The sequence below is a fragment of the Silene latifolia genome, chromosome 10 (genome assembly GCF_048544455.1).
Source record: "Silene latifolia isolate original U9 population chromosome 10, ASM4854445v1, whole genome shotgun sequence".
Taxonomy (NCBI): Eukaryota; Viridiplantae; Streptophyta; class Magnoliopsida; order Caryophyllales; family Caryophyllaceae; genus Silene; species Silene latifolia.
In genome coordinates, this window is record NC_133535.1 from 17,862,534 (window position 1) to 17,884,249 (window position 21,716).

Below are 21,716 nucleotides of genomic sequence, written 5' to 3' on the forward strand. Positions count from 1 at the left end.
AATTATACTTTTCTGGACTAAAATTACACTTTTCTGGACTAAAATTACATTCTCCTTGACTAAAAAAAACAATCTCATTGGACTGAAATTACACTTACCTGGACTAAAATAACACTTTTTGTCATTAACATAACACTCGTAAAATGCTAAATTACAATAACTTGTGATAAAATGACAAAAATTCAAAATATTATTCGTTAAAATCACTCGGAAAAGATTGAAGTTAAACTTGTAAAACGCTAAATTCTCGAAAATATTTCTTAAAATTACACTTTTTACCGTTAGATTTACACTCATAAAATCCTAAAATGTCGAAAACTTGTCTCGAAAAAAAAACGAAAAAAACGAAAGAGTCGAAAACTTGTCTCGAAAAAAAAAAAATACGAAAAAAACCGAAACAGGAAAAATGTTAACAAAATTTTCATAAACTTTGAAGTATAAGACAAAATATGGTGTTAATTGTGTATGATAATGAATTAGTGAATGTATTATTAAAACTAGAGAGAGAAGTGAATTAATTAGTGTTAAGTGTGTTTTTTGCTTTCAATCTCAACCTTCCACCATGCATGATCCAAGGGTTGCGGGAGGGACTTATGGACTCAAAAAAAAAAGGGACTTAGAAGAACTTTGCTCTATATATATATATATATATATATATATATATATATATATATATATATATATATATTTATAAAAGAGGCTTTTTTCGAGCGATTCTAGAGCGTCCACATCATCAAAAATCAATTTTGGAAAGTATCATAAATAATAATTTTTGATGTAAAAAGTAAAGTGCAAAATCTTTTAATTATTATAATATATATATTTCCTAAATTATATTCAAGTGATATTTCCAATTTTTATATAAAAACTTTTCCATTTAATTTGACAACAAAGTATTGTTAAAAAAAATATGAAAATAATATAATTAGATTCGTGATAAAAAATGATATCATTAGAGTATAAATTTTATATCATTTGCACATACTAAATATAGTGTACCTCTTAGTTCTTAATACATTATATGTCCCACATTGAAAAATAATGTAGCTGTGGAGAATATACTACGTATAAATAATATAATTGTCCCACATCGAAAGATTAACAAAATGGGTTAATCCTATGATTATAAATAGGAGGCATCCGTGAAACTTAGGTATTAACCTAAATCTTTTGAGTCTCTTAATTATTGTCTTAAAGAGCTTATAAAAGTTTGTATCATATCTCCACAATATGATATAAAAAATAAAGTGGATATTTTTTAATTATTATAATATATATTTCCTATATTATATATCCAAGTCATGTTTATAATTTTTATATAAAAAAATTTTACATTTCATTTGATAAAAAACTATCGTAAAAAAATTATATAATTAGATTTGGGATAAAAAAAATGAAATTATTAGAGTATGAATTTCATATCATTTGCACAAAAAAAAAAAAGAAAAAAAGTACGATTATTAATAGGACAATATAGAATGTTGAACTAGGCGAGAAAAAGAAGACGTGCTTCTTATTATTTTGTATGTCACGCATTGAAAAATAATATAAGTGTGATGAACATACTACGTATAAATAGTAGAATCGTCCCACATCGGAAAAATACCATAAGGTGGGGTCATCCAATTATAAATAATAGAATTATCTATCGAAAGATTAACATAAGGTGTGATGATCCTATGATTATATATATGAGTCATCCTTTGAACATAAATATCAACCCAAAATATTTTCAGTCTCTTAAGTATTGTCTTAAAGAGCTCTTATATGTTACAATTGTCGTATATGTTACATTTATTGTGCTCTAACAGTTAAATTGTTACAAGTGGCCTTGATTTTCTTGATTCAATTATGTAATTATATTATACTTTAATCTAACAATCGAACACTGCTAAGACTAACTAACAAATGTAACAATAAGTATGCATGATCTTCATAATTAATAAGTCTTAAAAGCGATTAATATTGATTAATTTAATTTAATGAGAATGAGAACATAAAAATGAGTTATGTATGATTTCATTACAATGGGACCAACTCACTGATCATTAGTCAGACAATTAAGCGGACAACAATTGAAGAAATCCAAGTATAACAAAAAGCTCAAGGTTCAGCTACCATATTAGCTCTAAGAATTGCCAACACACTCATAATAAAATGCTACAAAAACATTTCCTAAAAAATTCATAGGCCATAACAACCTATATAGTCTTAATACCAAATTTATTTGTATTTTATTATCCACGCACGCATTTTTATTTAAGACGGAGTTATTCGTCTTCAACCTTTTTTTGTTTAAACATGTAGTTAAATTAAAAGACTTACAAAAAGAGTTCTTACATCAGTTAAGGGGGAAAAATCCAAAGAACAAAACGTTATTAAATCGAGTTGGATGTCGAACTAGGTGCGAAAAAGATGATATAATTTTTAGTATATTATATGTCACACATTGTAAAATAATAAGATGTGGTGAACATACTACATATAAATAGTAGAATTGTTCCCACATCGGAAAATTACCATAAGATGTGGTCATCCTATTATAAATAGTAGAACTGTCTCATATCGAAAGATTGACATAAAGTGTGTTGATCCTATTATTATAAATAGTAAAATTGTCTCACATCGAAAGATTAACATAATGTGGGGTGATTCTATTATTATAAATATGAATCATCCTTGAAACTTAAATATCAACCCAAAATCTTTGGAGTCTCTTAAATGTTGTCTTAGATAGCTCTTATAAGAGTTTGTATTATTACCTCCACAATAGTGAAATTTATTTGTATTATACTTTTGATTTTGGTGGTTTCACAATTATATAATTATATATTGTTATATCATCTTCTTTTCTATTCAAATTTAGTAGTTTGGCAATAAATTATTTATTTTTTAATTTTTAAGCTGAATTTTTAAATAACGAATATACATCAGTAGTATTCTTATTATATACTCCGTAAGAGAATTTAAAAGTAACGTTATTAATTTTTCAAGTTTTAACATTTTTTTCATCTAGAGAGTTCAACCCTTAAAATTTACTTAATATTTATAAGAAAAAAAATGTTAATTTTATACGTAAGAAAAACTTTCGACTTTAGATAAGATTAATTTGTTAGCAATAAGATAAAATTGCACAAATGTTACCTACATATGTGCGAAAAACTTTAGACTCTAGATAAGATTAGTTTGTTAGTATTTGCTCATTATTAAATATTAAATATAACTACTATTAGATATAATGAGTAGCAATTGTCTGTATTTCGAGATTCGGGTTGGATGTCGAGCTAGGTGTGAAAAAGATGGTGTATTTATTAGTATATTATTTGTTCCACATTAAAAAATAATTGAGGTGTTTTTTTTTTGTTCAACGAAACGCGCACTTAGTCGCATTACAAAAGAGAGGAGGGGGAATCAAACCTGAGACCTATTGTCCAGGAGATCTCAGTCTTAACAACTAGACTAAGACATCATTGGTAAACTATTTGAGGTGTTGTGAATATACTACGTATAAAAAGTAGATTTGTCCACATTGAAAGATTAGCATGCATAAAGTAGGGTGATCTTATGATTTTAAATAGAAGTCATCCTTAAAACTTGGGAATCAACCCAAAATCTTTTGAGTCACTTAACTATTGTGAAAGAGACATCTTAAGAGTTTATATTATTAACGGTTAAAATTAAAATTTAATAAACTATAACTTTGTCGTGACTAAATTGTATGTTTGCTTATACTGGCAAAAAACATAGACAGATTTATCTTTTACGCCTTTACGGTGGAATGATAGCAATAAGATGATCATAGGAGTATACATTGCAAGTGCATTGTGAAAAAAATAACATAAAAATGAACTCTATGTATTAGTAATTAAAAGATTAATTATTATTATTATTATTATTATTATTATTATTTTTTTTTTTTTATTATTATAAAATGCGCGCAGCTTTCATTATAATAAAAACAAAATGTTTACATGAAATTGGTGGGGAGCCGAGAGACAATCTGGGCTCCCACACCCTTAGCAATAGTAAAGCTAATACGAGTAAAAATATAAGCGGCTACCCGAGCCCCAGCATCCTGAGATACCGAGAATTTCTGGATCCGCTTGAGCAAGGCAACAGCATCCGAACTCAACTCCCCGAGTGAAGAGAAAGAGAAAGGTAGGAAACCATAACCCGCTACCGCGCACAAATCCCCATACGTAGCACACTTTCGCTGAGCAAAGATCGGCGACAACCCGCCCGCACAAAATCGCCAACCCGGTCCCGAGTCAAAGGTGAAGAACCTGTCAGGTCGACGCACACATCACGCCCCCTGTCCCAAGAATAAAGCAATAAATCCGCAGGACGAAGAGAGCCACCATGCCCATCAACCAAACCGATATCAACCTCCTTCCCCGCAGAAATACCAGATCTATAGCAGATGTCGAAGAGAGTGTCCCTGACACGGTTATGCCGATGTTTAACGCCCACAAGACCAAGACAAGAAACATCGTGGTCCCCAAAACATCCCCAAAGAAAAAACCCGAGAGCAAGCGGGACAGGCCTAGATACCGAGAATAACGGAACACCCAGACGATACCCCAAAGACACTACGGTAAGTCCTCCCGTTCATAGTCCGCCCAACCCCGAGATAGGAACCGCACACAACCAATCGGAGGAGTGAGAACCTGCCGAGACCGCCATAGAGCGATCCGGCGAGGTGTCAAAGAAAAAACAGACTGAGAGGCAAGAGCAAACCGTCGTGAAATAAATGTCCGCCAATTTCTTCATAAGTTTGGGGGCAAACAATTTCACTAGGGCGACCTAATATATCGAACCTGTAGTTGCGAGTAAACATCTCATGCGGCATCATCAAAAGCGGGGCCAGGCCTACAACACGAGAAGGGCCGAGGAGCTTAGCCTCGCAAACCAAAGACGCAAGGGGACGCAATAAAAGCATAGAACAAAACATCTCCAGCCGCATAAACACCAAGGCCACCCAGATGAAAAGGGAATGTAGCAAGGCGCCACCGCCAATCCCCAAAACCCGCCCGACGTGGTGACAATACGTTCCAAGCTAGAACGCAGAGCGGCATCAAAAGGAAGATGGACAGACCCAAAAACACTAGGGGAGCAAGTACGAAGAGAGAAGTAAAGCTTAGATATACCAAGACAAGCTCGAAGAAGAAGCAACTCACACTGCGGTTCCTCAATCCTCGCAACCAAGTCCATCAGCTCAATGGTCTTAGTTACTCTCGTCGCCACAATCTCACCGCTAAAACCAGGACAAGTCTTGTGGTCCCTCCCAAAATCGTAACACCGCGCAATGGCCGAGAAATAGAAGTGGAGAAAACCCCGGAAGCCGGCTCCGTGGATCCTCAACAGCCAAAAGACCTCCGTCTTGGAGACATTTAGGTGTAAACCAAAACGAGGGCCATCCAACCTAATCAAGTCCAACACCTTCCCCACCTCCAAAGTATCTCCCACAATGGTGCCATCATCTAAGTACCATGCCTGCAAAGTGAGGTCAAAAGTGTCCCGGATCTTGCAAACCAAGGGATGCAAAACCAACGCGAAAAGCAAAGGCCCCAACGGATCACCCTGCTGAACACCCTGACAAGACCACAAGCAGTGCTCCCCATAAAAAAGGCGGGCCGAGCTGGAATAACAAAACTCCACCCAACGGGAAAGAGCCGGCACCGACGTCGGACCTCCCGAAGCATGGTCGAACGGTCAACAAGGTTGAACGCATTCGAAATCAACCAGAACATGGAAAGCCCCACCTGTTCCCCCCGAGCCTCAATGAGCCGGTTCAAGGCATGCAAGATAGCCTCTCCTCCACCGGACACACCCACCCCGAACTGAAGCCCATCAAAATAAGAAGATAAAGACGGGCCAACCATAGAAGCACCAACCTTAGAGACAAGCCGTCTCCAGACCGTCACGACAAAGAATAGACGAACTCCACCACCCGGTTTAACGAGTGGTGTGAGAGGAGCGCTGGCAATGTACTCACCCAGAGGAAGAGGGCACCGACCCTCAAGAAAAAGATTAACCACCCTAGCAATAGAAGTGATCAAATCATCGGAGATAGCCACAAAGGCGCGCCACTCAAACATCCATAAGGTGCTTGAGCACGAAAACCATCCCTCCCACAAGAAGTACCACGAGGGAAGCTCCGAATCATATCCAAGACCACCGCGGAAGAGGCAACCAGAGGATGATGATCCCCCAGACGGAGGAGGCAATGAAGGAGGCGGGCGACAGGATGCTTCTCACGCAGGGCCACGAGAGTGGCATCGGAGTAGGGGCGACCCCAGAGGAAGAAAGCACTCGTGACAAAGCGAGATAATGGCCATCGATATCTTCCGCCGGCATTGGCGGAGGTTAAGGTCACTCAACTCGAGATCCTCATCCACGAGAAAAAGAAGAAGGACCCTCATCAAAGCACTCCCGTAAATAACCGCAAACCCCCCCGTGTGTCCCCAAGCAAGAATAGCCCGGCAATACTCTCCTCCCGATGCCGACGCCGAATAGCGGACCGACACTCATGATTACTCCGAGGAGCAAAAGTCCCGAGCAAACAAAGAGGTAAAGCAAGCAAACGAACCCGGCGGGAGAGATCACTAGGGGCATCAAACACCGCATCCAAGGCCCCTTTCAAAGCCCGAGCAAACCCAAGACGGCACTTAGGAGGAATAGATTTCACAAAGGTCGAAGGCCCAAAGACAAAGAAACGATCCAACGAAGATATAGACCACCGAACGAGCTCCACACTATCATCGAAGAAACCGAAGTAGAAGGAGCCAAAGGTCTCGGAATACCATGAATATGGAAGGTGTAAATGCCATCAACACACTCCGGATGCTCCACAATATCACCCCGATTATGCCGACATCTAGCACCAAGAGTATGGGTCATAAAACACACCCCACACAACCAAAACCCCATCCGTCTCAAAGAACTCTCGGCATTGGAATAAACAGTCAAACTATTAGAAAGAGTCTGCCGCGTGAGGTCCAACGCCCCGTCATGACAATGTCGGTCCTGCAAATGTTTCTTCCAAGCTGCCTTAGTAAGGCCCTTACCGAAACCATCCCGACACCCATGAAGACCCGAAAAAGGACAATGGTACCGTACAAGCTCGGGCATTAAAGGACAAACCCAACACCCTTCCTCGCGCAAGACGGTAAAAGAACGACCTAGGGCGACCAACACACCAACCACCCAAAAATGGTCCGACAAAAGCCCTAGAAGAACCGCACTTTCCGAGGCCCAACAACCACACCACTACACCCACACGCACCAAAGCCTAGGATGCAGCGGTGATCACAACCGGGAACCACCGGACCACCGCCACAAAAACAAAAAAACAACGAGAAACAAAACCCGAAACCGAAAAACAATGAGAAACAAAAAGGTAAAGAAAAAGGAAACACTCACTGTGCAGGGGCGTGGCACACGAACCACCACAAAGAATGGCGGTGACTTGAGGTCGGAAAGCCAAAGGGTGGTGGCGCAGGACAAACAATGATCGCAGAAATGGCGACAATGCCGCCTGAGAAAACGAAAACGCTGCACCCGCAACTCAGAAAACCACCGTGAAACAACCACAACTCCTTCCCCTGACCGGCGACGTGAGGTCCAAATGGTCGACGTGGGGTGGATGGCGGCAGTCAACGGCGGAGGAGAGCACAACCGATGCCCTAGAGGAAAAAAACCGAACACCTCCTGACGACACAAAAACCGCAATAACAACCCACCTGAACCCTAACGTGAACCCTAATGCCGACGTGAAGAAGGGCCGGCGTGGGGCGGCAGTCCTGGTGGTGAAGAAACGCGGCAGTGAAGCAGACGGTTGACGGCAGCGAGATCACCTGATGATCGCCTCTCCTCTCTCTCTCACTAACCTAATATTATTATTATTATTATTATTATTATTATTATTATTATTATTATTATTATTATTATTATTATTATTATTATTATTATTATTATTATTATTATTATTATTATTATTATTATGTAAGACGGTCTTATTAATTGAACAAAAAAATTTGAAATGACTAACTTATAAGAATGACATGTGTAAGTAAATTGTTCATATTTGAAGGGTAGGTATATGGTTCAAAAAAAAAATATATATTTAATCATAAGGGTTATCAAAGTGCCCTTATGATTAAGTATATATTCTCCCTACCAAAATATAGCAAATGTAAACTATTTATTAATTTCACACCTGTCTTTGTATTAATCATAAGGGTTATCAAAGCCCCCCATTGGCTTACACTTATGATGATTAGTACTTAATAAATTTTGATAGAATTCGAGATAACAAAGCTTTAGAGGCTACTTAATGTTTAGAATCAAGTACGTATCAAGAGACCATAAGGGATTAGGATATTTCATTTTTTTTAGGATTATGTGACACCCGGATTTGAACTTCGAAACACATATTTTGGTATTAATCATAAGGGCTATCAAAGCGTCCCAATTGACCTACACTTATGATGATTAGTATTTAATCATCTTTGCTAGAATTCAAGATAACAAAGTTTTAGAAGCTACTTAATGCTTAGAATCAAGTACGTATCAAGATACCATAGGGTTTAGGATATCTCATTTTTTATAGAGTTATGTGATACCCGTATTTGAACTTCGAAACATCTATTTGATAAAGTTCTAAAACTTAGTTTTAAAATAATTAAGGTTATTAACCCGTACGAAGTACGGACTTTCAAACTATATGTACTAATTTGGGGTGCATGGCTTTGGGTTTATTCGCTGTTACATTTAGCCATGTTTGAAAGAAAGATGATCATCCCTAATCGAAAATTGCCTAGTTAATGAGTCAATAACGTTTTACAAAAAATTATACCAGATGAATTTTAAACTTATATGTGGCTACATTACTGATAAGGGCTTGCCTGAAATCCATGAAATTATTAAGGGGGTAAGTTTTATTGGGCGATAATTATTGGGGAAATTAATTAGTGGGGTAATGAGTTCCTTGATGATATGTTTGGCATAAGAGTAATGATTACTGAGTAGATCTTTTACTCCCTTAATCATTATCCAGAGGGGAGGGTGAGTAATGTATTAACCCTTCACAAGGGTAATAATTCCAGGAGGTGAATAATTACCCGCATACCAAACATGGGAAATACACCTCACATATTACCCCCCTATTCATTCCCCTCCTATTACCCTCAATCCAAACAAGCCCTACTGTTGACGTCACATATAAGTTATAATAATAAACTCATACGCAGTACAAGACTGTATGCTGTTTCTTTTTTACTACACGACCAAAACAAAACAAAAGTATATTAATATCCTTTTTCTTTTAATATGATATAAGCAACATGTTAACTAATTTAAGGTTATGGTGAACTATTAAGTAGGATCAACCACATTTTACGGTCATTTTACTTTCTCCTTTGAGACTTCAACTTTCATGGTTTTGTAATTCCTTTATTTACTCCAATTATTACACAATTTGTCCGTTTTTTCGCTACAAATTGTTCTTGGTATCTTGTGAGCATTGAAAATCACAAGAAAAAAAGATAAATGGTTAGAGGAGTTGAAGTTTTATCTGATCATTTAGCTTTGGCTAATTTGATAGATGCTGACATGAATGAACTCCGAATTGCTGTCGCGACACTTATTCATGACGCGGCTAAGCCTGGCCACCGGATGGGGTTTGCTGGTCATCTTTTTAAGTGGCTTGCCTTCATTGCCGCTATGTGAGACTTAACAAAACCAATCGCATCTCTAATACGTGCATTTGCTTACACCGCTTTTGATAACAATTTGATTGATGTTCCTGTAGTTACTTGCTGATCCTAGACCGAACGAATTGGAGAAGCAACATGCTTACATCGCTTTTGGTACCTTACATATTCCTCAGTCTTCCCAATTCGTTCTTCCATGTTTTCAGGTTGATCTTATTCCTCTTTTTTAATTCCGCGAAAACAGAACCATTTCATTATAGATCGTTCACATTAATCATTAAATATGATTTTGCAACAGAGGTGATGTGGGGAAGTGGATTGCTCTCGTCGCAGTCGTGTTGAGGCTATTCATGCCCCGCCACTTCCCAGGTAATTTCCTGATATGAGAACGTCTCATACAAAACTCACTGTACTAATAACATAGAATTCACGCTTCATTACTGAGTACTGACTAATAATAACACTAAAAACGCGCAGATTGGCTGGAAATCCCGGGATCTATGATACTTGTACTAGTGGCAGCACCGGATTTCATTGCGTACACAATGAAGGATAGCTGGGCAGGAGTTGGAGTCCTCTTAATAATAGGATGCTACCTTCTACAAGAGCATATCAGAGCAACTGGCGGAGTTCGTAACTCCTTCACAAAGAGACATGGAATTTCCAATACAATTGGTTTACTACTCCTACTGGTTTACCCTGTTTGGGCTATGCTCTTTTACATCATGTAAACTACTCTTCATTCTTTTCATATTTCCGGTCTGTTTTAATCTTCTTTTCGATTCAAATAAATACCGACTCTTGTGAACAAAGACAATATTTCTGTTTTTATTATCGATGTTTACACTTTAGACATGTACAAATCAATATGCCCACACTTGCAAATAATAGGACAACTTTTGTACTTAAGCATCATATCCTCCTCTGTCTCATCTAACAAACCCGTTTTAAGTTTTAAGTCGGAACATTATAGTCTTAAACAAGAATTTGTGATAAACATTCATTACACAAAGATAGGCAAATATTAAGGTAGGTAATCAATCAACTGAAAACTGATTACTGAAACCATGTTCAACTCATGATACCAATATGATTACATAAAAAGCACATGGGATACAATTATAAAAGTGAAAAAATATTGCAAAGTTGAATAAAAATCATAAAATTAACAAATCAAAAATCATTCAGGTTGAAAAAAACAGAGAAAAAAAATGCAGCTCAAAAGTGCTTGAAAGGTAATCATTGATAGCATTAAGCATCATTTCATATGAAATTTGTTAAATTTTATCATCATTGCTGCATTTTTATTTCACAAATTCTCATTTGTGACAGTTATATCTATTACAAGTTATATGGAGTAGATAAGACAAAAACAAACTGGATAGGAAGTAGCAAACTGTTTTGTCTTATCTAACCACATGGATAATCCTTGACCCGCCGTAAACTTGTGACGGATATGTCCGTCACAAGGAAGACTTGCTGTTTTTATTTTGCATTTCTTTCAAGCTAACCTTAACCAAACTTTTTGCAATCCATATTCAACTACCATGATTAGCACTCAAGTCACAAACTACTAAACGGATATATCCATCTTAATATTAAAATGAGTCATAGCTTGAAAGAGGATTATTTTGGTATTTTTCTACCGAATTATATTAAATTAGGTCAAAGTGGTCTTATGCGTTATATGCGGATTATATTGTTTGTATTAATGCAAAGTACGAAAGATAAAGATGTAAATAAGGATTGACACGAGAGATTTGGTGACGCGGAAAACCCAATGTGGGAAATGACCGCGAAAAGGGACGGTACCTGTTAGGCCTGGAAATTCGCAGATATCCCAGAATGATATTCTACCTCGACCTGAACTACCAGGGTACAAGAAGACATGCGCCAAGTCACGGAGAGGACAACGGTCAAAATATCAGGAGGATATTTGACCAGATGACCATATTATTAGCAATATTCGGGTAATAATTACAACATTAATGGAGAAGATTTAACAATAAAGGGCAGCAATTAAGGGAGCAATAATGAGCATTAAACCGGGCAATCAAGGCAGAATATTCAACATTAAATACAAGATTATGCAGCCGTTCAGCATGACTATATAAGAATCACTTAGAGATCATTTGCAAGGCAGACAACACAATACTCTAGCAATACTCTTAGACAATATTCAAGCTAAAATATAATCATTTGTGCGAATTACTCTCCTAACTTGGTTCCCGTGGTTTTTTCCCATTTAAGGTTTTTCCACTTACAAAATTCCTTGTCCTGTTATCATTTTTGCTTTTCTTGTTTTACTTTACTAGTTTTGTACCCTACCCTACATACTTACGGATAAGTTTGAGCTAGTTAACCCTACCTAGACCTACTCTGACCTGATTTCGCCTTGCGCAAAATCCATATAAAATAGTTGGCGCCCATCGTGGGGCATCTAGCTTTTTAAAACCTTTTTTCCTTATCTTACAAAAATCCAAATAACCTACAAAAAATGGCCCTGCCCGCCATTGAAGAACGATTGAACGCAGCCCTCCAACAAATAACTAAGTTGGAAAGCTTGAAATACAAGGTAGCCCAAACTGAGGCAGAAATCTTTCAGTTAAGAGAATTTGAGTCGGCCCTGAAACAAAAATTGGAAAAAAACTCAAGGAGCAGGCTCTAGATTCCAGTCAGGAGCACCATTTGCATCAATTATTAAAAATATTGACTTCTCCAGCTTTGGGAGTCCGACTGTCTCTAAGTTCATCAATATTGATGGCTATGGTGAGCCAAACAATAACAATGAAAAACCTGATGAATCCGCAGCAGTTATCATGATGGCAGTAGTCTAAGAAATCAAGAAACTAAATAAAAAATTCGAAAAAATACCTGGAGTTTCTGCCAATTTAGAAGAAGCTGCCCTTGACAACTATGCTGATTCGCCTTTTATAGACGAAATAGCAAAAGTGGATCTCCCTAAAGAGTCGACGGCGAAGAACGAGCCATCTACTACATCAACAAAAAACTTCATCGAATACGAGACAAGGTACACCCAACTGAAAAAGACATGTCTTGCTCTGGCCTGGTCAACAAAGAAGCTACGATATTACATGCTCAGCTACACGGTTCACATCTACCCCAAGATGGACCCGGTCAAATACATTTTCGAAAAACCCGTACTAAACGGAAGGCTGTCTAGATGGACGCTCATGCTATCTGAATTTGACCTCAAATTCGTACCCCTCAAGGTTATCAAGGGAAGGGCAGTCGTCGATTTCCTAGCAGAAAACCCCGTCAACGAAGATCCAACGACCGACACATGGTCACTTCTTGATGGAAACATCCTTTGTGCCGATGCCGACGCATGGGACCTATACTTCGATGGTGTGTCAAACCTGAGAGGCTTCGAGGTAGGAACCTCCTGATATCACCAGAAGGAGAACATGTTCCGATCTCACTCAAGCTAGATTTCGTTGTCACCAACAATTCCGCCGAATATGAAGCATGCCTCATCGGCCTACAAGCAGCCATAATACTTGGCATCAAGAAGTTGAGGGTCCACGGCGATTCCTCACTCATCATCAACCAGGTGTCCGGACCATGGAAAGTCTGAAGCAACAGTTTAGCACCCTACCAAGCAAAAATCAATCAAGAGGCCGAATTATTCGACAAAGTCGACTACTTCCACCTGCCACGGGAGGAAAATCAATTTGTTGATGCCTTAGCAAAACTTGCCGCGCTCGTCAACATTCCTGATGACATGACATCGATGCCCTTATGTGTCGAGAGAAGGAGCGAGCCAACTCACATCTGCGCCATCAACAACGACGAGGAGAACCATGTCGAACCTTGGTACCAAGCCATCCTCAATTACAAAACCAAAAACGAATTCCCTCCCAACTCTGATACAAGTGGAACAAGAGCCATTCGTTTACTAGCTTCACAAGTCGTGATAAACCAAGAACAACTATACAAAAGAACACCCCAAGGGATTTTTCTCCGTTGTATTGATTACCATTGTTAGGCCCAGTTTAGCCTGGTCTGACCATAACCTGGCCTGACTCAACAAGGCTGATTGATCAAGACAAGAACCGGACAAATCTGACTACTATTTAGCTGCTGAAGAATATTGTGGCAAGAAGACTACTAAATCCTGGAAAAGAAGCCGATAGTCGATATATCATAGCTTGGCGAGTACTAAAAACACTGGATTAAGCGGATAAACAAGAAATGCGATTGTATAAGCCAGATAACCAAGACCTATTCTCAAGGAAGACCAAGTCCAAACCTAAAACTATTTAATCCATGAATCTGGACGGAAAGAAGAGAGAAAGCTAAGGATTGGTTGAGTTGAGAACGCAGGTCAAGCGAACTAATAGGAAGCATGCCCTATTATTCCTAACAACTCCTACCTTTGGGGAGAACGTTATACATCTATAACGTTATTCATTGTAACGTTGAGAGGACGGTAGAGAACTATAAATAGGAGAATTTAACAATTGTAAAAGATATTCATTATTAGTTAATTTTATCTATACTTTATCTTTCTACTCTTGAGCATTCAGATATTCATACAACATTGTGCCCGGTCTATCAAAATAATAAAAAGCGTTATCCTTCATATTCATTTCTTTCTTTGTCATTTATTCATTCCATTCTAATTTCATAGAACTAGATACCCTGATCACTATACAACTAAGCCGGATCCCTTCAGGAAAATCCTGCTAAAACAATTGGCGCCCACCGTGGGGCATCTAGTTCTTCAACCAATAAAATTCTCCTTATTATCTTTCAATTAATATTCACACACAAAAATGGTGGAACTCACCGCTGAACAACAATTAGCGGTACGCTCTGGCCAAAATCAAGGAATTGGAAACAATCCAAGAGAAAGCGGCTCGGTGAAGCAGTAAATTAATAGGTCAAGGAATCTGAGTCTAGCCTGAGGAAGAAATTGGAAAATCAGGCTTCGGGCTCCAAGACCAGATTCGAACCAGGAACCCCATTCTCATCCATCATCAAAAACATAGACTTCTCTAATTTTGGAACCCCGGAGAAGGATACATTATCCACTCCAACCATTCCCAATGATGAGACAAACAAAATCAAGCCGCAATAATGATGGCTATGCTTCAAGAAATCCAAAAACTCCACAACAAAATAGAAAATATACCCGGAGTACCGGACCACGTGGTGAAGTAGAAATTGACAGCTTTGCAGATTCACCCTTTGCAGATGAAATTGCAAAGATTGATCTACCCAAGAAATTTACGGTCCCATCCATGAGAACTTATGATGGAACTTCTGATTCACAAAATCATGTTGCCATATTCAAACAAAAAATGTTGGCTGCCTCAATACCCAGTGAACTCAGGCAAGTCTGCATGTGCAAAGGCTTTGGCACAACCCTGATCAAAAAGATTACAATGGTTCATCAATCTCCCAAATGGAGGTATTAAGAATTTTGCACTGATCAATGCTTTCAATCAACAATTCGCAAGTAGCAGAGATATGGCCAAGAGACCAAGCAACCTGTTCAGGATAAAGCGACTTCGAAGAATCTCTCAAGGAATTCCTGGCCGTTTTGTCAAAGAAAAGGTGGCCATTCCAAGATGCGATGAAGAAACAAAGAAGAGAAGCATTCGAGCAAGGAGTCCTGCTTGACGATGATATTTATGCAGATCTGACCAAGAAAGCATGTCCAACCTTTGCCACCGTTCAATCCATCGCCTTAGAGCATGTCGATTAGAAGAAGACCTCAACTTCAGGGACGAACTCATCCGGAGGAAAGCGGGGCTATGGACATACTAACAGAAAAGCTCCTACCGAAAAGGAGGCAATCCCGGATCGACCCTATTCCAGGCCCGAACGATCCAAGTCAATATGGCACAAGAACATAAAGGTAACCTCTCTAGCCTCCCAACTATTCCTGATTATAACTTCTCTATTAATACTGCAGGATTAATCAAACGCTCGAAAACCTGGGAGATACGGTCAGATGGCCAAAGAAGTCCGACAACCCCAGGAAAGATCCAACAAGATGGTGTGACTTCCATCAGGACATCGGACACACCACGAAAGAATGCATTCACTCGGAAACAAGTGGCATATCTTCTAAAGAAAGGCTACTTGAAAGATATAATCCAAGACCAAAAATAAAGATGAAGGACAAAATAAGAGAGACCCGGGAAGCGGCGGGGATCCTCCTCCTCCTCCTCCCATCTATGAAGTCAAATTCATAAATGGAGGATCGAAATCTGGTCCCGACCAGCTCTGCAGCCAAGAGAATATCCAGGGAATCCAGACTCCAACCTCCTTCCAGGCCGAGTCATTGCCTCGCTATTACCTTTGATGACTCGGATCGCAAGGAATATCAGTCTACACCATGACAAAACTGGTAATCACAATGCAAATCGGCACAGCCAAAGTATCAAGAATCCTGATAGATGGAGGAAGCTCAATCAACCTGGTGATGCTTGACGTCCTCAAAGCTATGAAGATAGACGAAAGCAAGATCATAAAGAAATCCAGCGTCCTGGTTGGATTCATGGAGAAACAAAAAACACCACGGGAGAAATCACTTGCCTACCTACCTATGTGGAAGGCGTGGCTTCATATGAGAGATTTGGAGTAATGGATTGCCTATCCTCGTATAATGTAATCCTGGGCGGACCATGGATCCACAATGTCAAAGCAATCCCATCAACATACCATCAATGCGTGAAAATTCCAACAGAATGGGGATAACCACCATCGAGAGGAGAACAAAGGATTGCTCAGAATGTTACACTCGGGCTTTGAAACCCTCAAAGTCAGGTAAGTCCCTTGCATAGCAATTAAAGTCACCTGTCAGGGAAGAATACATAGCACAAACACAGATGGAAACAGGAGAAGTCATATTAGACCCGAATTCCCCGACAGAAAGTACTTGTAGGGTCGGATGCACCCGACTCAATCGGACCAAATCGTCACTTTCTTAAAACCAAAATGTCTTGTTTTGCTTGGTCACATTTTGATATGACCGGTATAGATGCTTGATGTTATTACTCATAAGTTGAACATTGACAAATCCTTTAAGCTGTACAAAGAAAAGAGAAGAAAATTTGCTGCAGAAAGGCACGAAATTATCAACCAAGAAGTTGACAAGCTACTTGACATGGGAATGATCAGGGAAGTAATGTACCCTGACTGGCTTGCAAACGTGGTAGTCGTCCAAAAGAAAAACGGCAAATGGAGAGTCTGCGTAGATTATACTGACTTAAACAAAGCCTGCCCAAAAGATCCATTTCCCCTACCACACATCGATGCAATGGTAGATGCCACTGCAGGCCACGAAATGTTAACATTCATGGATGCCTCCAGTGGATTCAATCGAGATAAAAATGCATCCAAAGACCAGAAAGCACAGCTTTCATCACTGAAAGAGGTATATATTGTTATCTTTGCTATGCCCTTTGGATTAAAAATGCAGGTGCAACCTACCAAAGGCTAGTCAACATGATGTTCAAAGATCGGAGGAGACACCATGGAAGTCTATATAGATGACATGGTAGTCAAGTCAAAAAGGCAGAAGACCACGTCAAAGACCTGGAAGTAGCCTTTCAAATACTGGAAAAATTCAATATGAAGCTCAACCCACAAAAATGCCACTTGAGTCTCAAAGAGGCAAATTCCTGGGCTACATGGTGACAAAAAGAGGAATAGAAGCCAGCCCTGAGCAGATCAAAGCTATCCTGGAGCTAGAACCACCAAAAACAGTCAAAGACATACAAAAGCTGACTGGAAGAATAGCGGCCCTGAACAGATTCATTTCAAGATCATCAGAAAGATGCAAATCATTCTATAACCTGCTAAGGAAGAACAAGGACTTTCAATGGACCCCTGATCATCAGGCTGCCTTTGAAGACCTGAAAATATATCTATCTTCTCCCCCTTGCTGGCAAAACCAGTCAAAGATGAACCCCGACAAGTATACCTATCGATCCACAAAAATCTGCTTTGTCGGTGCGATCCTGGTCAAAGAAGCGGACGGACAACAAAGACACCACTGTCTATTATGCCGGACCTTACCTCGGATGCCTGGAACCACGGAAGGCGAGCGATATTATCGAAATCCATGAAGGATACTGTGGAAATCACAAAGGTGGAAGAAGCCTGGCAAGCAAAGTACTCGAAACAGGATATTATTGGCCCACCTTAAGAGCCGATTGCCTGGATTTTAGCTCTAAATGCAAAGCCTGTCCGATTCACGGACCATATATCCATCACCATCGAAGAACTACATTCCATATCCGCACCCTGGCCATTTATGAAGTGGGGCATGGATATAGTAGGAAAACTACCTCAAGCACCCGGACAGAAAGTTTTCATGCTAGCAATGACCGACTACTTCTCCAAGTGGATAGAAGGTGAATCATACAGGGCAAGTCAAGGAGAAAGATGTCATAGCATTCATCAAACATAATATCATATGTAGATATGGCATCCCCTCCGAAATAGTATGCGACAATGGCACACAATTTGTGGGAAAAAGAACAATGACCTTACGTGCTCAATGGAACATCAATCTGGTAACATCCACGCCAGGATATCCAAAAGCCAACGGTCGGGCGAGAATCCGAGAACAAAGTGGTGATCACCGCATAAAGAAAAAGCTGGAAAGAAGAAAAGGTAGATGGGGTGAAGAGCTCCCCTGGTCCTTTGGGGTGACAGAACCACGCCTAAAACATCCACCGCCAAACCCCTACTCCTTGGTCTATGGATGTGAAGCGATATCTGCGGGCCGAGGTGGACATTCCATCACCGGATGTAGCCTGAACACAACAACAAACAACATACCTCTAATGGAGGATAGCCTGGACTTAACAGAAGAGCTAAGAGATGCAGCAAGCATCGATTAGCGAAGATACCAAAGAAAGAGTTGCGAGAAGCTACAACAAGACTGTCAAAGCCGGGTGTTCGGGGTAGGAGACCTCGTTCTCAGGAAAGTATTCCAAAACAAAAAAGAGAAGAATGCTGGCAAATTGGCCCCAACCTAGGAAGGCCCCTATCTGATTGATTCAATAGTCGGCCAGGGAGCTTATAGACTACAAACCCTGGACGGAGAAATGATCCCAAGAGCTTGGAATATTACACACTTAAAACTATTTCACATATAGAATATATTTGCACAATCCAGGTATAACTTTTTACTTTAAACACTTCTTGCCTGAAAACTACATGTATGATACTTGCAATTACATGAATAAATGCCGTATATGATTTCCTCAATTTATATGTCCAAATACTTATTTATATTCTCATATTCACTTAGCGAAATCTTCAACACTTGTTTTACATATTGCATCTTAGTTAAAACAAATCTTAAAGATTGGGGGCCACCCCACCAAATATCCAACTGATATCCAAAATTCATTGCAAAACAGCCTTTAAATACGAGCTCAACATACAAACCTGGAAAATCTATTCTGAATCAGATGACATAGATGGGTCATAAGCCCTCCCAGGCAGTGCAAAGGACGTAAGCCCTCCAGGATGGCAACAACTCCACCCATAACACATTAAATCGCTGATCACTGGCCTGATCCATCGAACAATCGGCGGATCCAAGTACATGTCCAACATCGACCTTATCAAAACACGAAAAGAAACAAAACAAAGACCAAATATTTATTCACCCAAAATACTGGTCCCACCTAATAACCATCCATTCCGGGGACATTCCCCCTGGATGGGCCAAAAAATTCCTTGAAAACCTAAATATTCATTCCAGGGACATTCCCCCTGGATAGACCAAAACCCGAAAGAAGAAACTAAATTATTTTTGAGCGAATGTGACTCACAACCATCCACCATCTCCCGATCACCGACTTTGCCTTGGAAGGAGGAGAATCCACTTCTTCTTCTTGACCCATGTTGGCCAAGTCGAGTACGTCTGAGCGTCCAAAGCTATCTCATCCCGGTCCGGATTCCAATTAGCCCGGTCGGATTCTGGATCCCTCATAGCATCAACCCGGCCTTTCCCGAAGAAGTACCGAGCAAGATCGACCAACCGCGCTTCCACTAACTCCTTTTCAAAGACAAGCTCTTCATTCTTTTTCAACGATCTGCATTGCCCGCTTCTCGGCCTCCAACTCCACCTGACCCTTTTCGGATTTTTCGCGACCACCTCACAAACTATAGCGACCCTGGTTGACTCCTTAGCTGCTACCAACCGAGATTGAGCACCACTTCATTACCCCTGGATGAGTGCAGGTCACGGTTTAGCCTATCCAGCTTTTCCTCCAAATCGGTAACATTGGCACAGGCGTCCCTAAGGCTGACAAGCGTGCTTGACCAAAGATCCAACCCCTGCGTACATACAAAATCAATTAAGCAAATACAAGGTAAAACAAAAAGCACATAAACAATAAAAAATATCCCTCTACAACTAACCTCTCTAGCACGGGAAGCGAGTTCAGCGGCCCTTGTTACAAGAGAAGTCAGAATAGAAACCACCCTGGTAGACGAATCAAGGGTACTAGCGGACAATAGTTGGTCGCTCATCTTTGCGGAAAACTCATCTATCCGAGCCCGGGCATCATCCATGTCATCAATCCTAGCAGGCACTTGCCTTATACTCCCGAGAGGCCGAGCTTGAATAGGCTCTTTGTCTCCCTCTTCCTCTTCCAAGATCACATCCTCTCTCTTCCTTTTTGAGCACTGGACGACCTCGGTGACACTATCCTGGCGGATCTTGAGGAGGCCGGACATCGAAATCGGGATATCCAAAGTCTTGTCACTCCCACTAGTTTCCTGGCTCTTGGACTGTTCAGCAATCCTAGCCACCCCACCTTCAAATCCTTGGCGGAAAAGCTAGCCACCTAGCGAGAAGACCTAAACACTGGATACATAAAAAATATACGTAAATATCAAACCAAAAAGCGACAAGAAGACAACACCAAAATAAAAGCATGCGAAAACGTACGGAAAGAGCGGTAGAACTAGGCTTGCCTTTGGGCACTCGACCCCATCGGCTTGGTCTTCATATACCGGGGCAACAACTCCCTGCCCAAACTGGCTGGCCAGGTTCTTTCCTCCTCAGGAATAGCAAGGAAAGCATCTATCCTGGAAATAGCCTCCTCATCCAGAGGATCACAACCCCAATCAGGAGCTACAAAAACCACCAAAATTACACAGGTAAGAATCAAAACCCATTAATTTCATATGATATATTGCAAAATAAAAAGGTACAAGGAACCTACCACTCTCCAAGGGAGGATATCTCAGGTAATCAAAGCCTGATCCCAAAGTCTCGGTCCGGACAAACAGGAAAGTCTTTGCCCAATTCTTATCATCTCCAGAATCCAGGTTAGTAATTAATGGAGACATTTTCGACTTTATTCTCAAATTAAAACGACCATCAACAGGATTTTTCATATGATAAACTCCCTTAATATCGTTAATAGTAATTACAAGATTATGTTTAGCACATAAATTTTCAATAGAGTGAATAAATTTCCAAACCATTGGCATAATCTGAAAAGGTGATACCTCCATAGCACGAATGGTATCAATCATCAAAGGAGTAAAAGGCAACTTACAGCCTGCTTTGAACGCCCATTCAAAAATACGAACCAACCAGGTGAGACCCGTTAGCCACGACCGGGCGATTCGAGATCCACACTTCATGATTCAGAATTATTTTCTTCTCCCTTAGAATTTTGTCATAGTTTGTTTTTAGCAAATTCTCCTCGGGAAAGAAGAATCAAGAGATTGAAGAGCGGTGAATACGAAATCCACGATACTTGAAAGCCACGGCCCAGCGGGGGAGGATCAATTTCCCTTACCTCCTCCTCTTGAATATCTCGTGGGTTCGGGCTCAACAAGATGAGCAGCTCTCTGGGGAAGCGGGCGTTTTTGGCTCCCATATTTTTAGGTTGTTTGGTTTATTATTGAAATTGTCGAGAATATGCAAAATAACGAGAACAAGATTACTAAGAAGAAGGAAGAAATTCGGAAGAATTTTAGAAGAGTTTC

At 39.8% G+C, this 21,716-nt stretch overlaps 1 protein-coding gene across 1 annotated transcript; it reads left to right on the plus strand.

Annotated features, from left to right (window-relative positions):
• The first annotated feature begins 9,442 nt into the window (after positions 1-9,442).
• LOC141608067 (cold-regulated 413 plasma membrane protein 2-like) lies at positions 9,443-10,525 on the plus strand. Its single transcript, XM_074427420.1, has 4 exons — positions 9,443-9,725; positions 9,812-9,919; positions 10,012-10,082; positions 10,191-10,525. The coding sequence occupies exons 1-4, from the start codon at positions 9,550-9,552 to the stop codon at positions 10,442-10,444; spliced, it is 609 nt and encodes a 202-aa protein (XP_074283521.1). The 5' UTR covers positions 9,443-9,549; the 3' UTR covers positions 10,445-10,525.
• The last annotated feature ends 11,191 nt before the right edge of the window (positions 10,526-21,716 follow it).

Coding starts and splice junctions, on each gene's coding strand:
- LOC141608067 (XM_074427420.1), top strand. CDS start 9,550: ATGGTTAGAGGAGTTGAAGTTTTATCTGATCATTTAGCTTTGGCTAAT. Junction 9,920..10,011: donor TCGTTCTTCCATGTTTTCAG/GTTGATCTTATT, acceptor ATTTTGCAACAG/AGGTGATGTGGGGAAGTGGA. Junction 10,083..10,190: donor CATGCCCCGCCACTTCCCAG/GTAATTTCCTGA, acceptor AAAAACGCGCAG/ATTGGCTGGAAATCCCGGGA.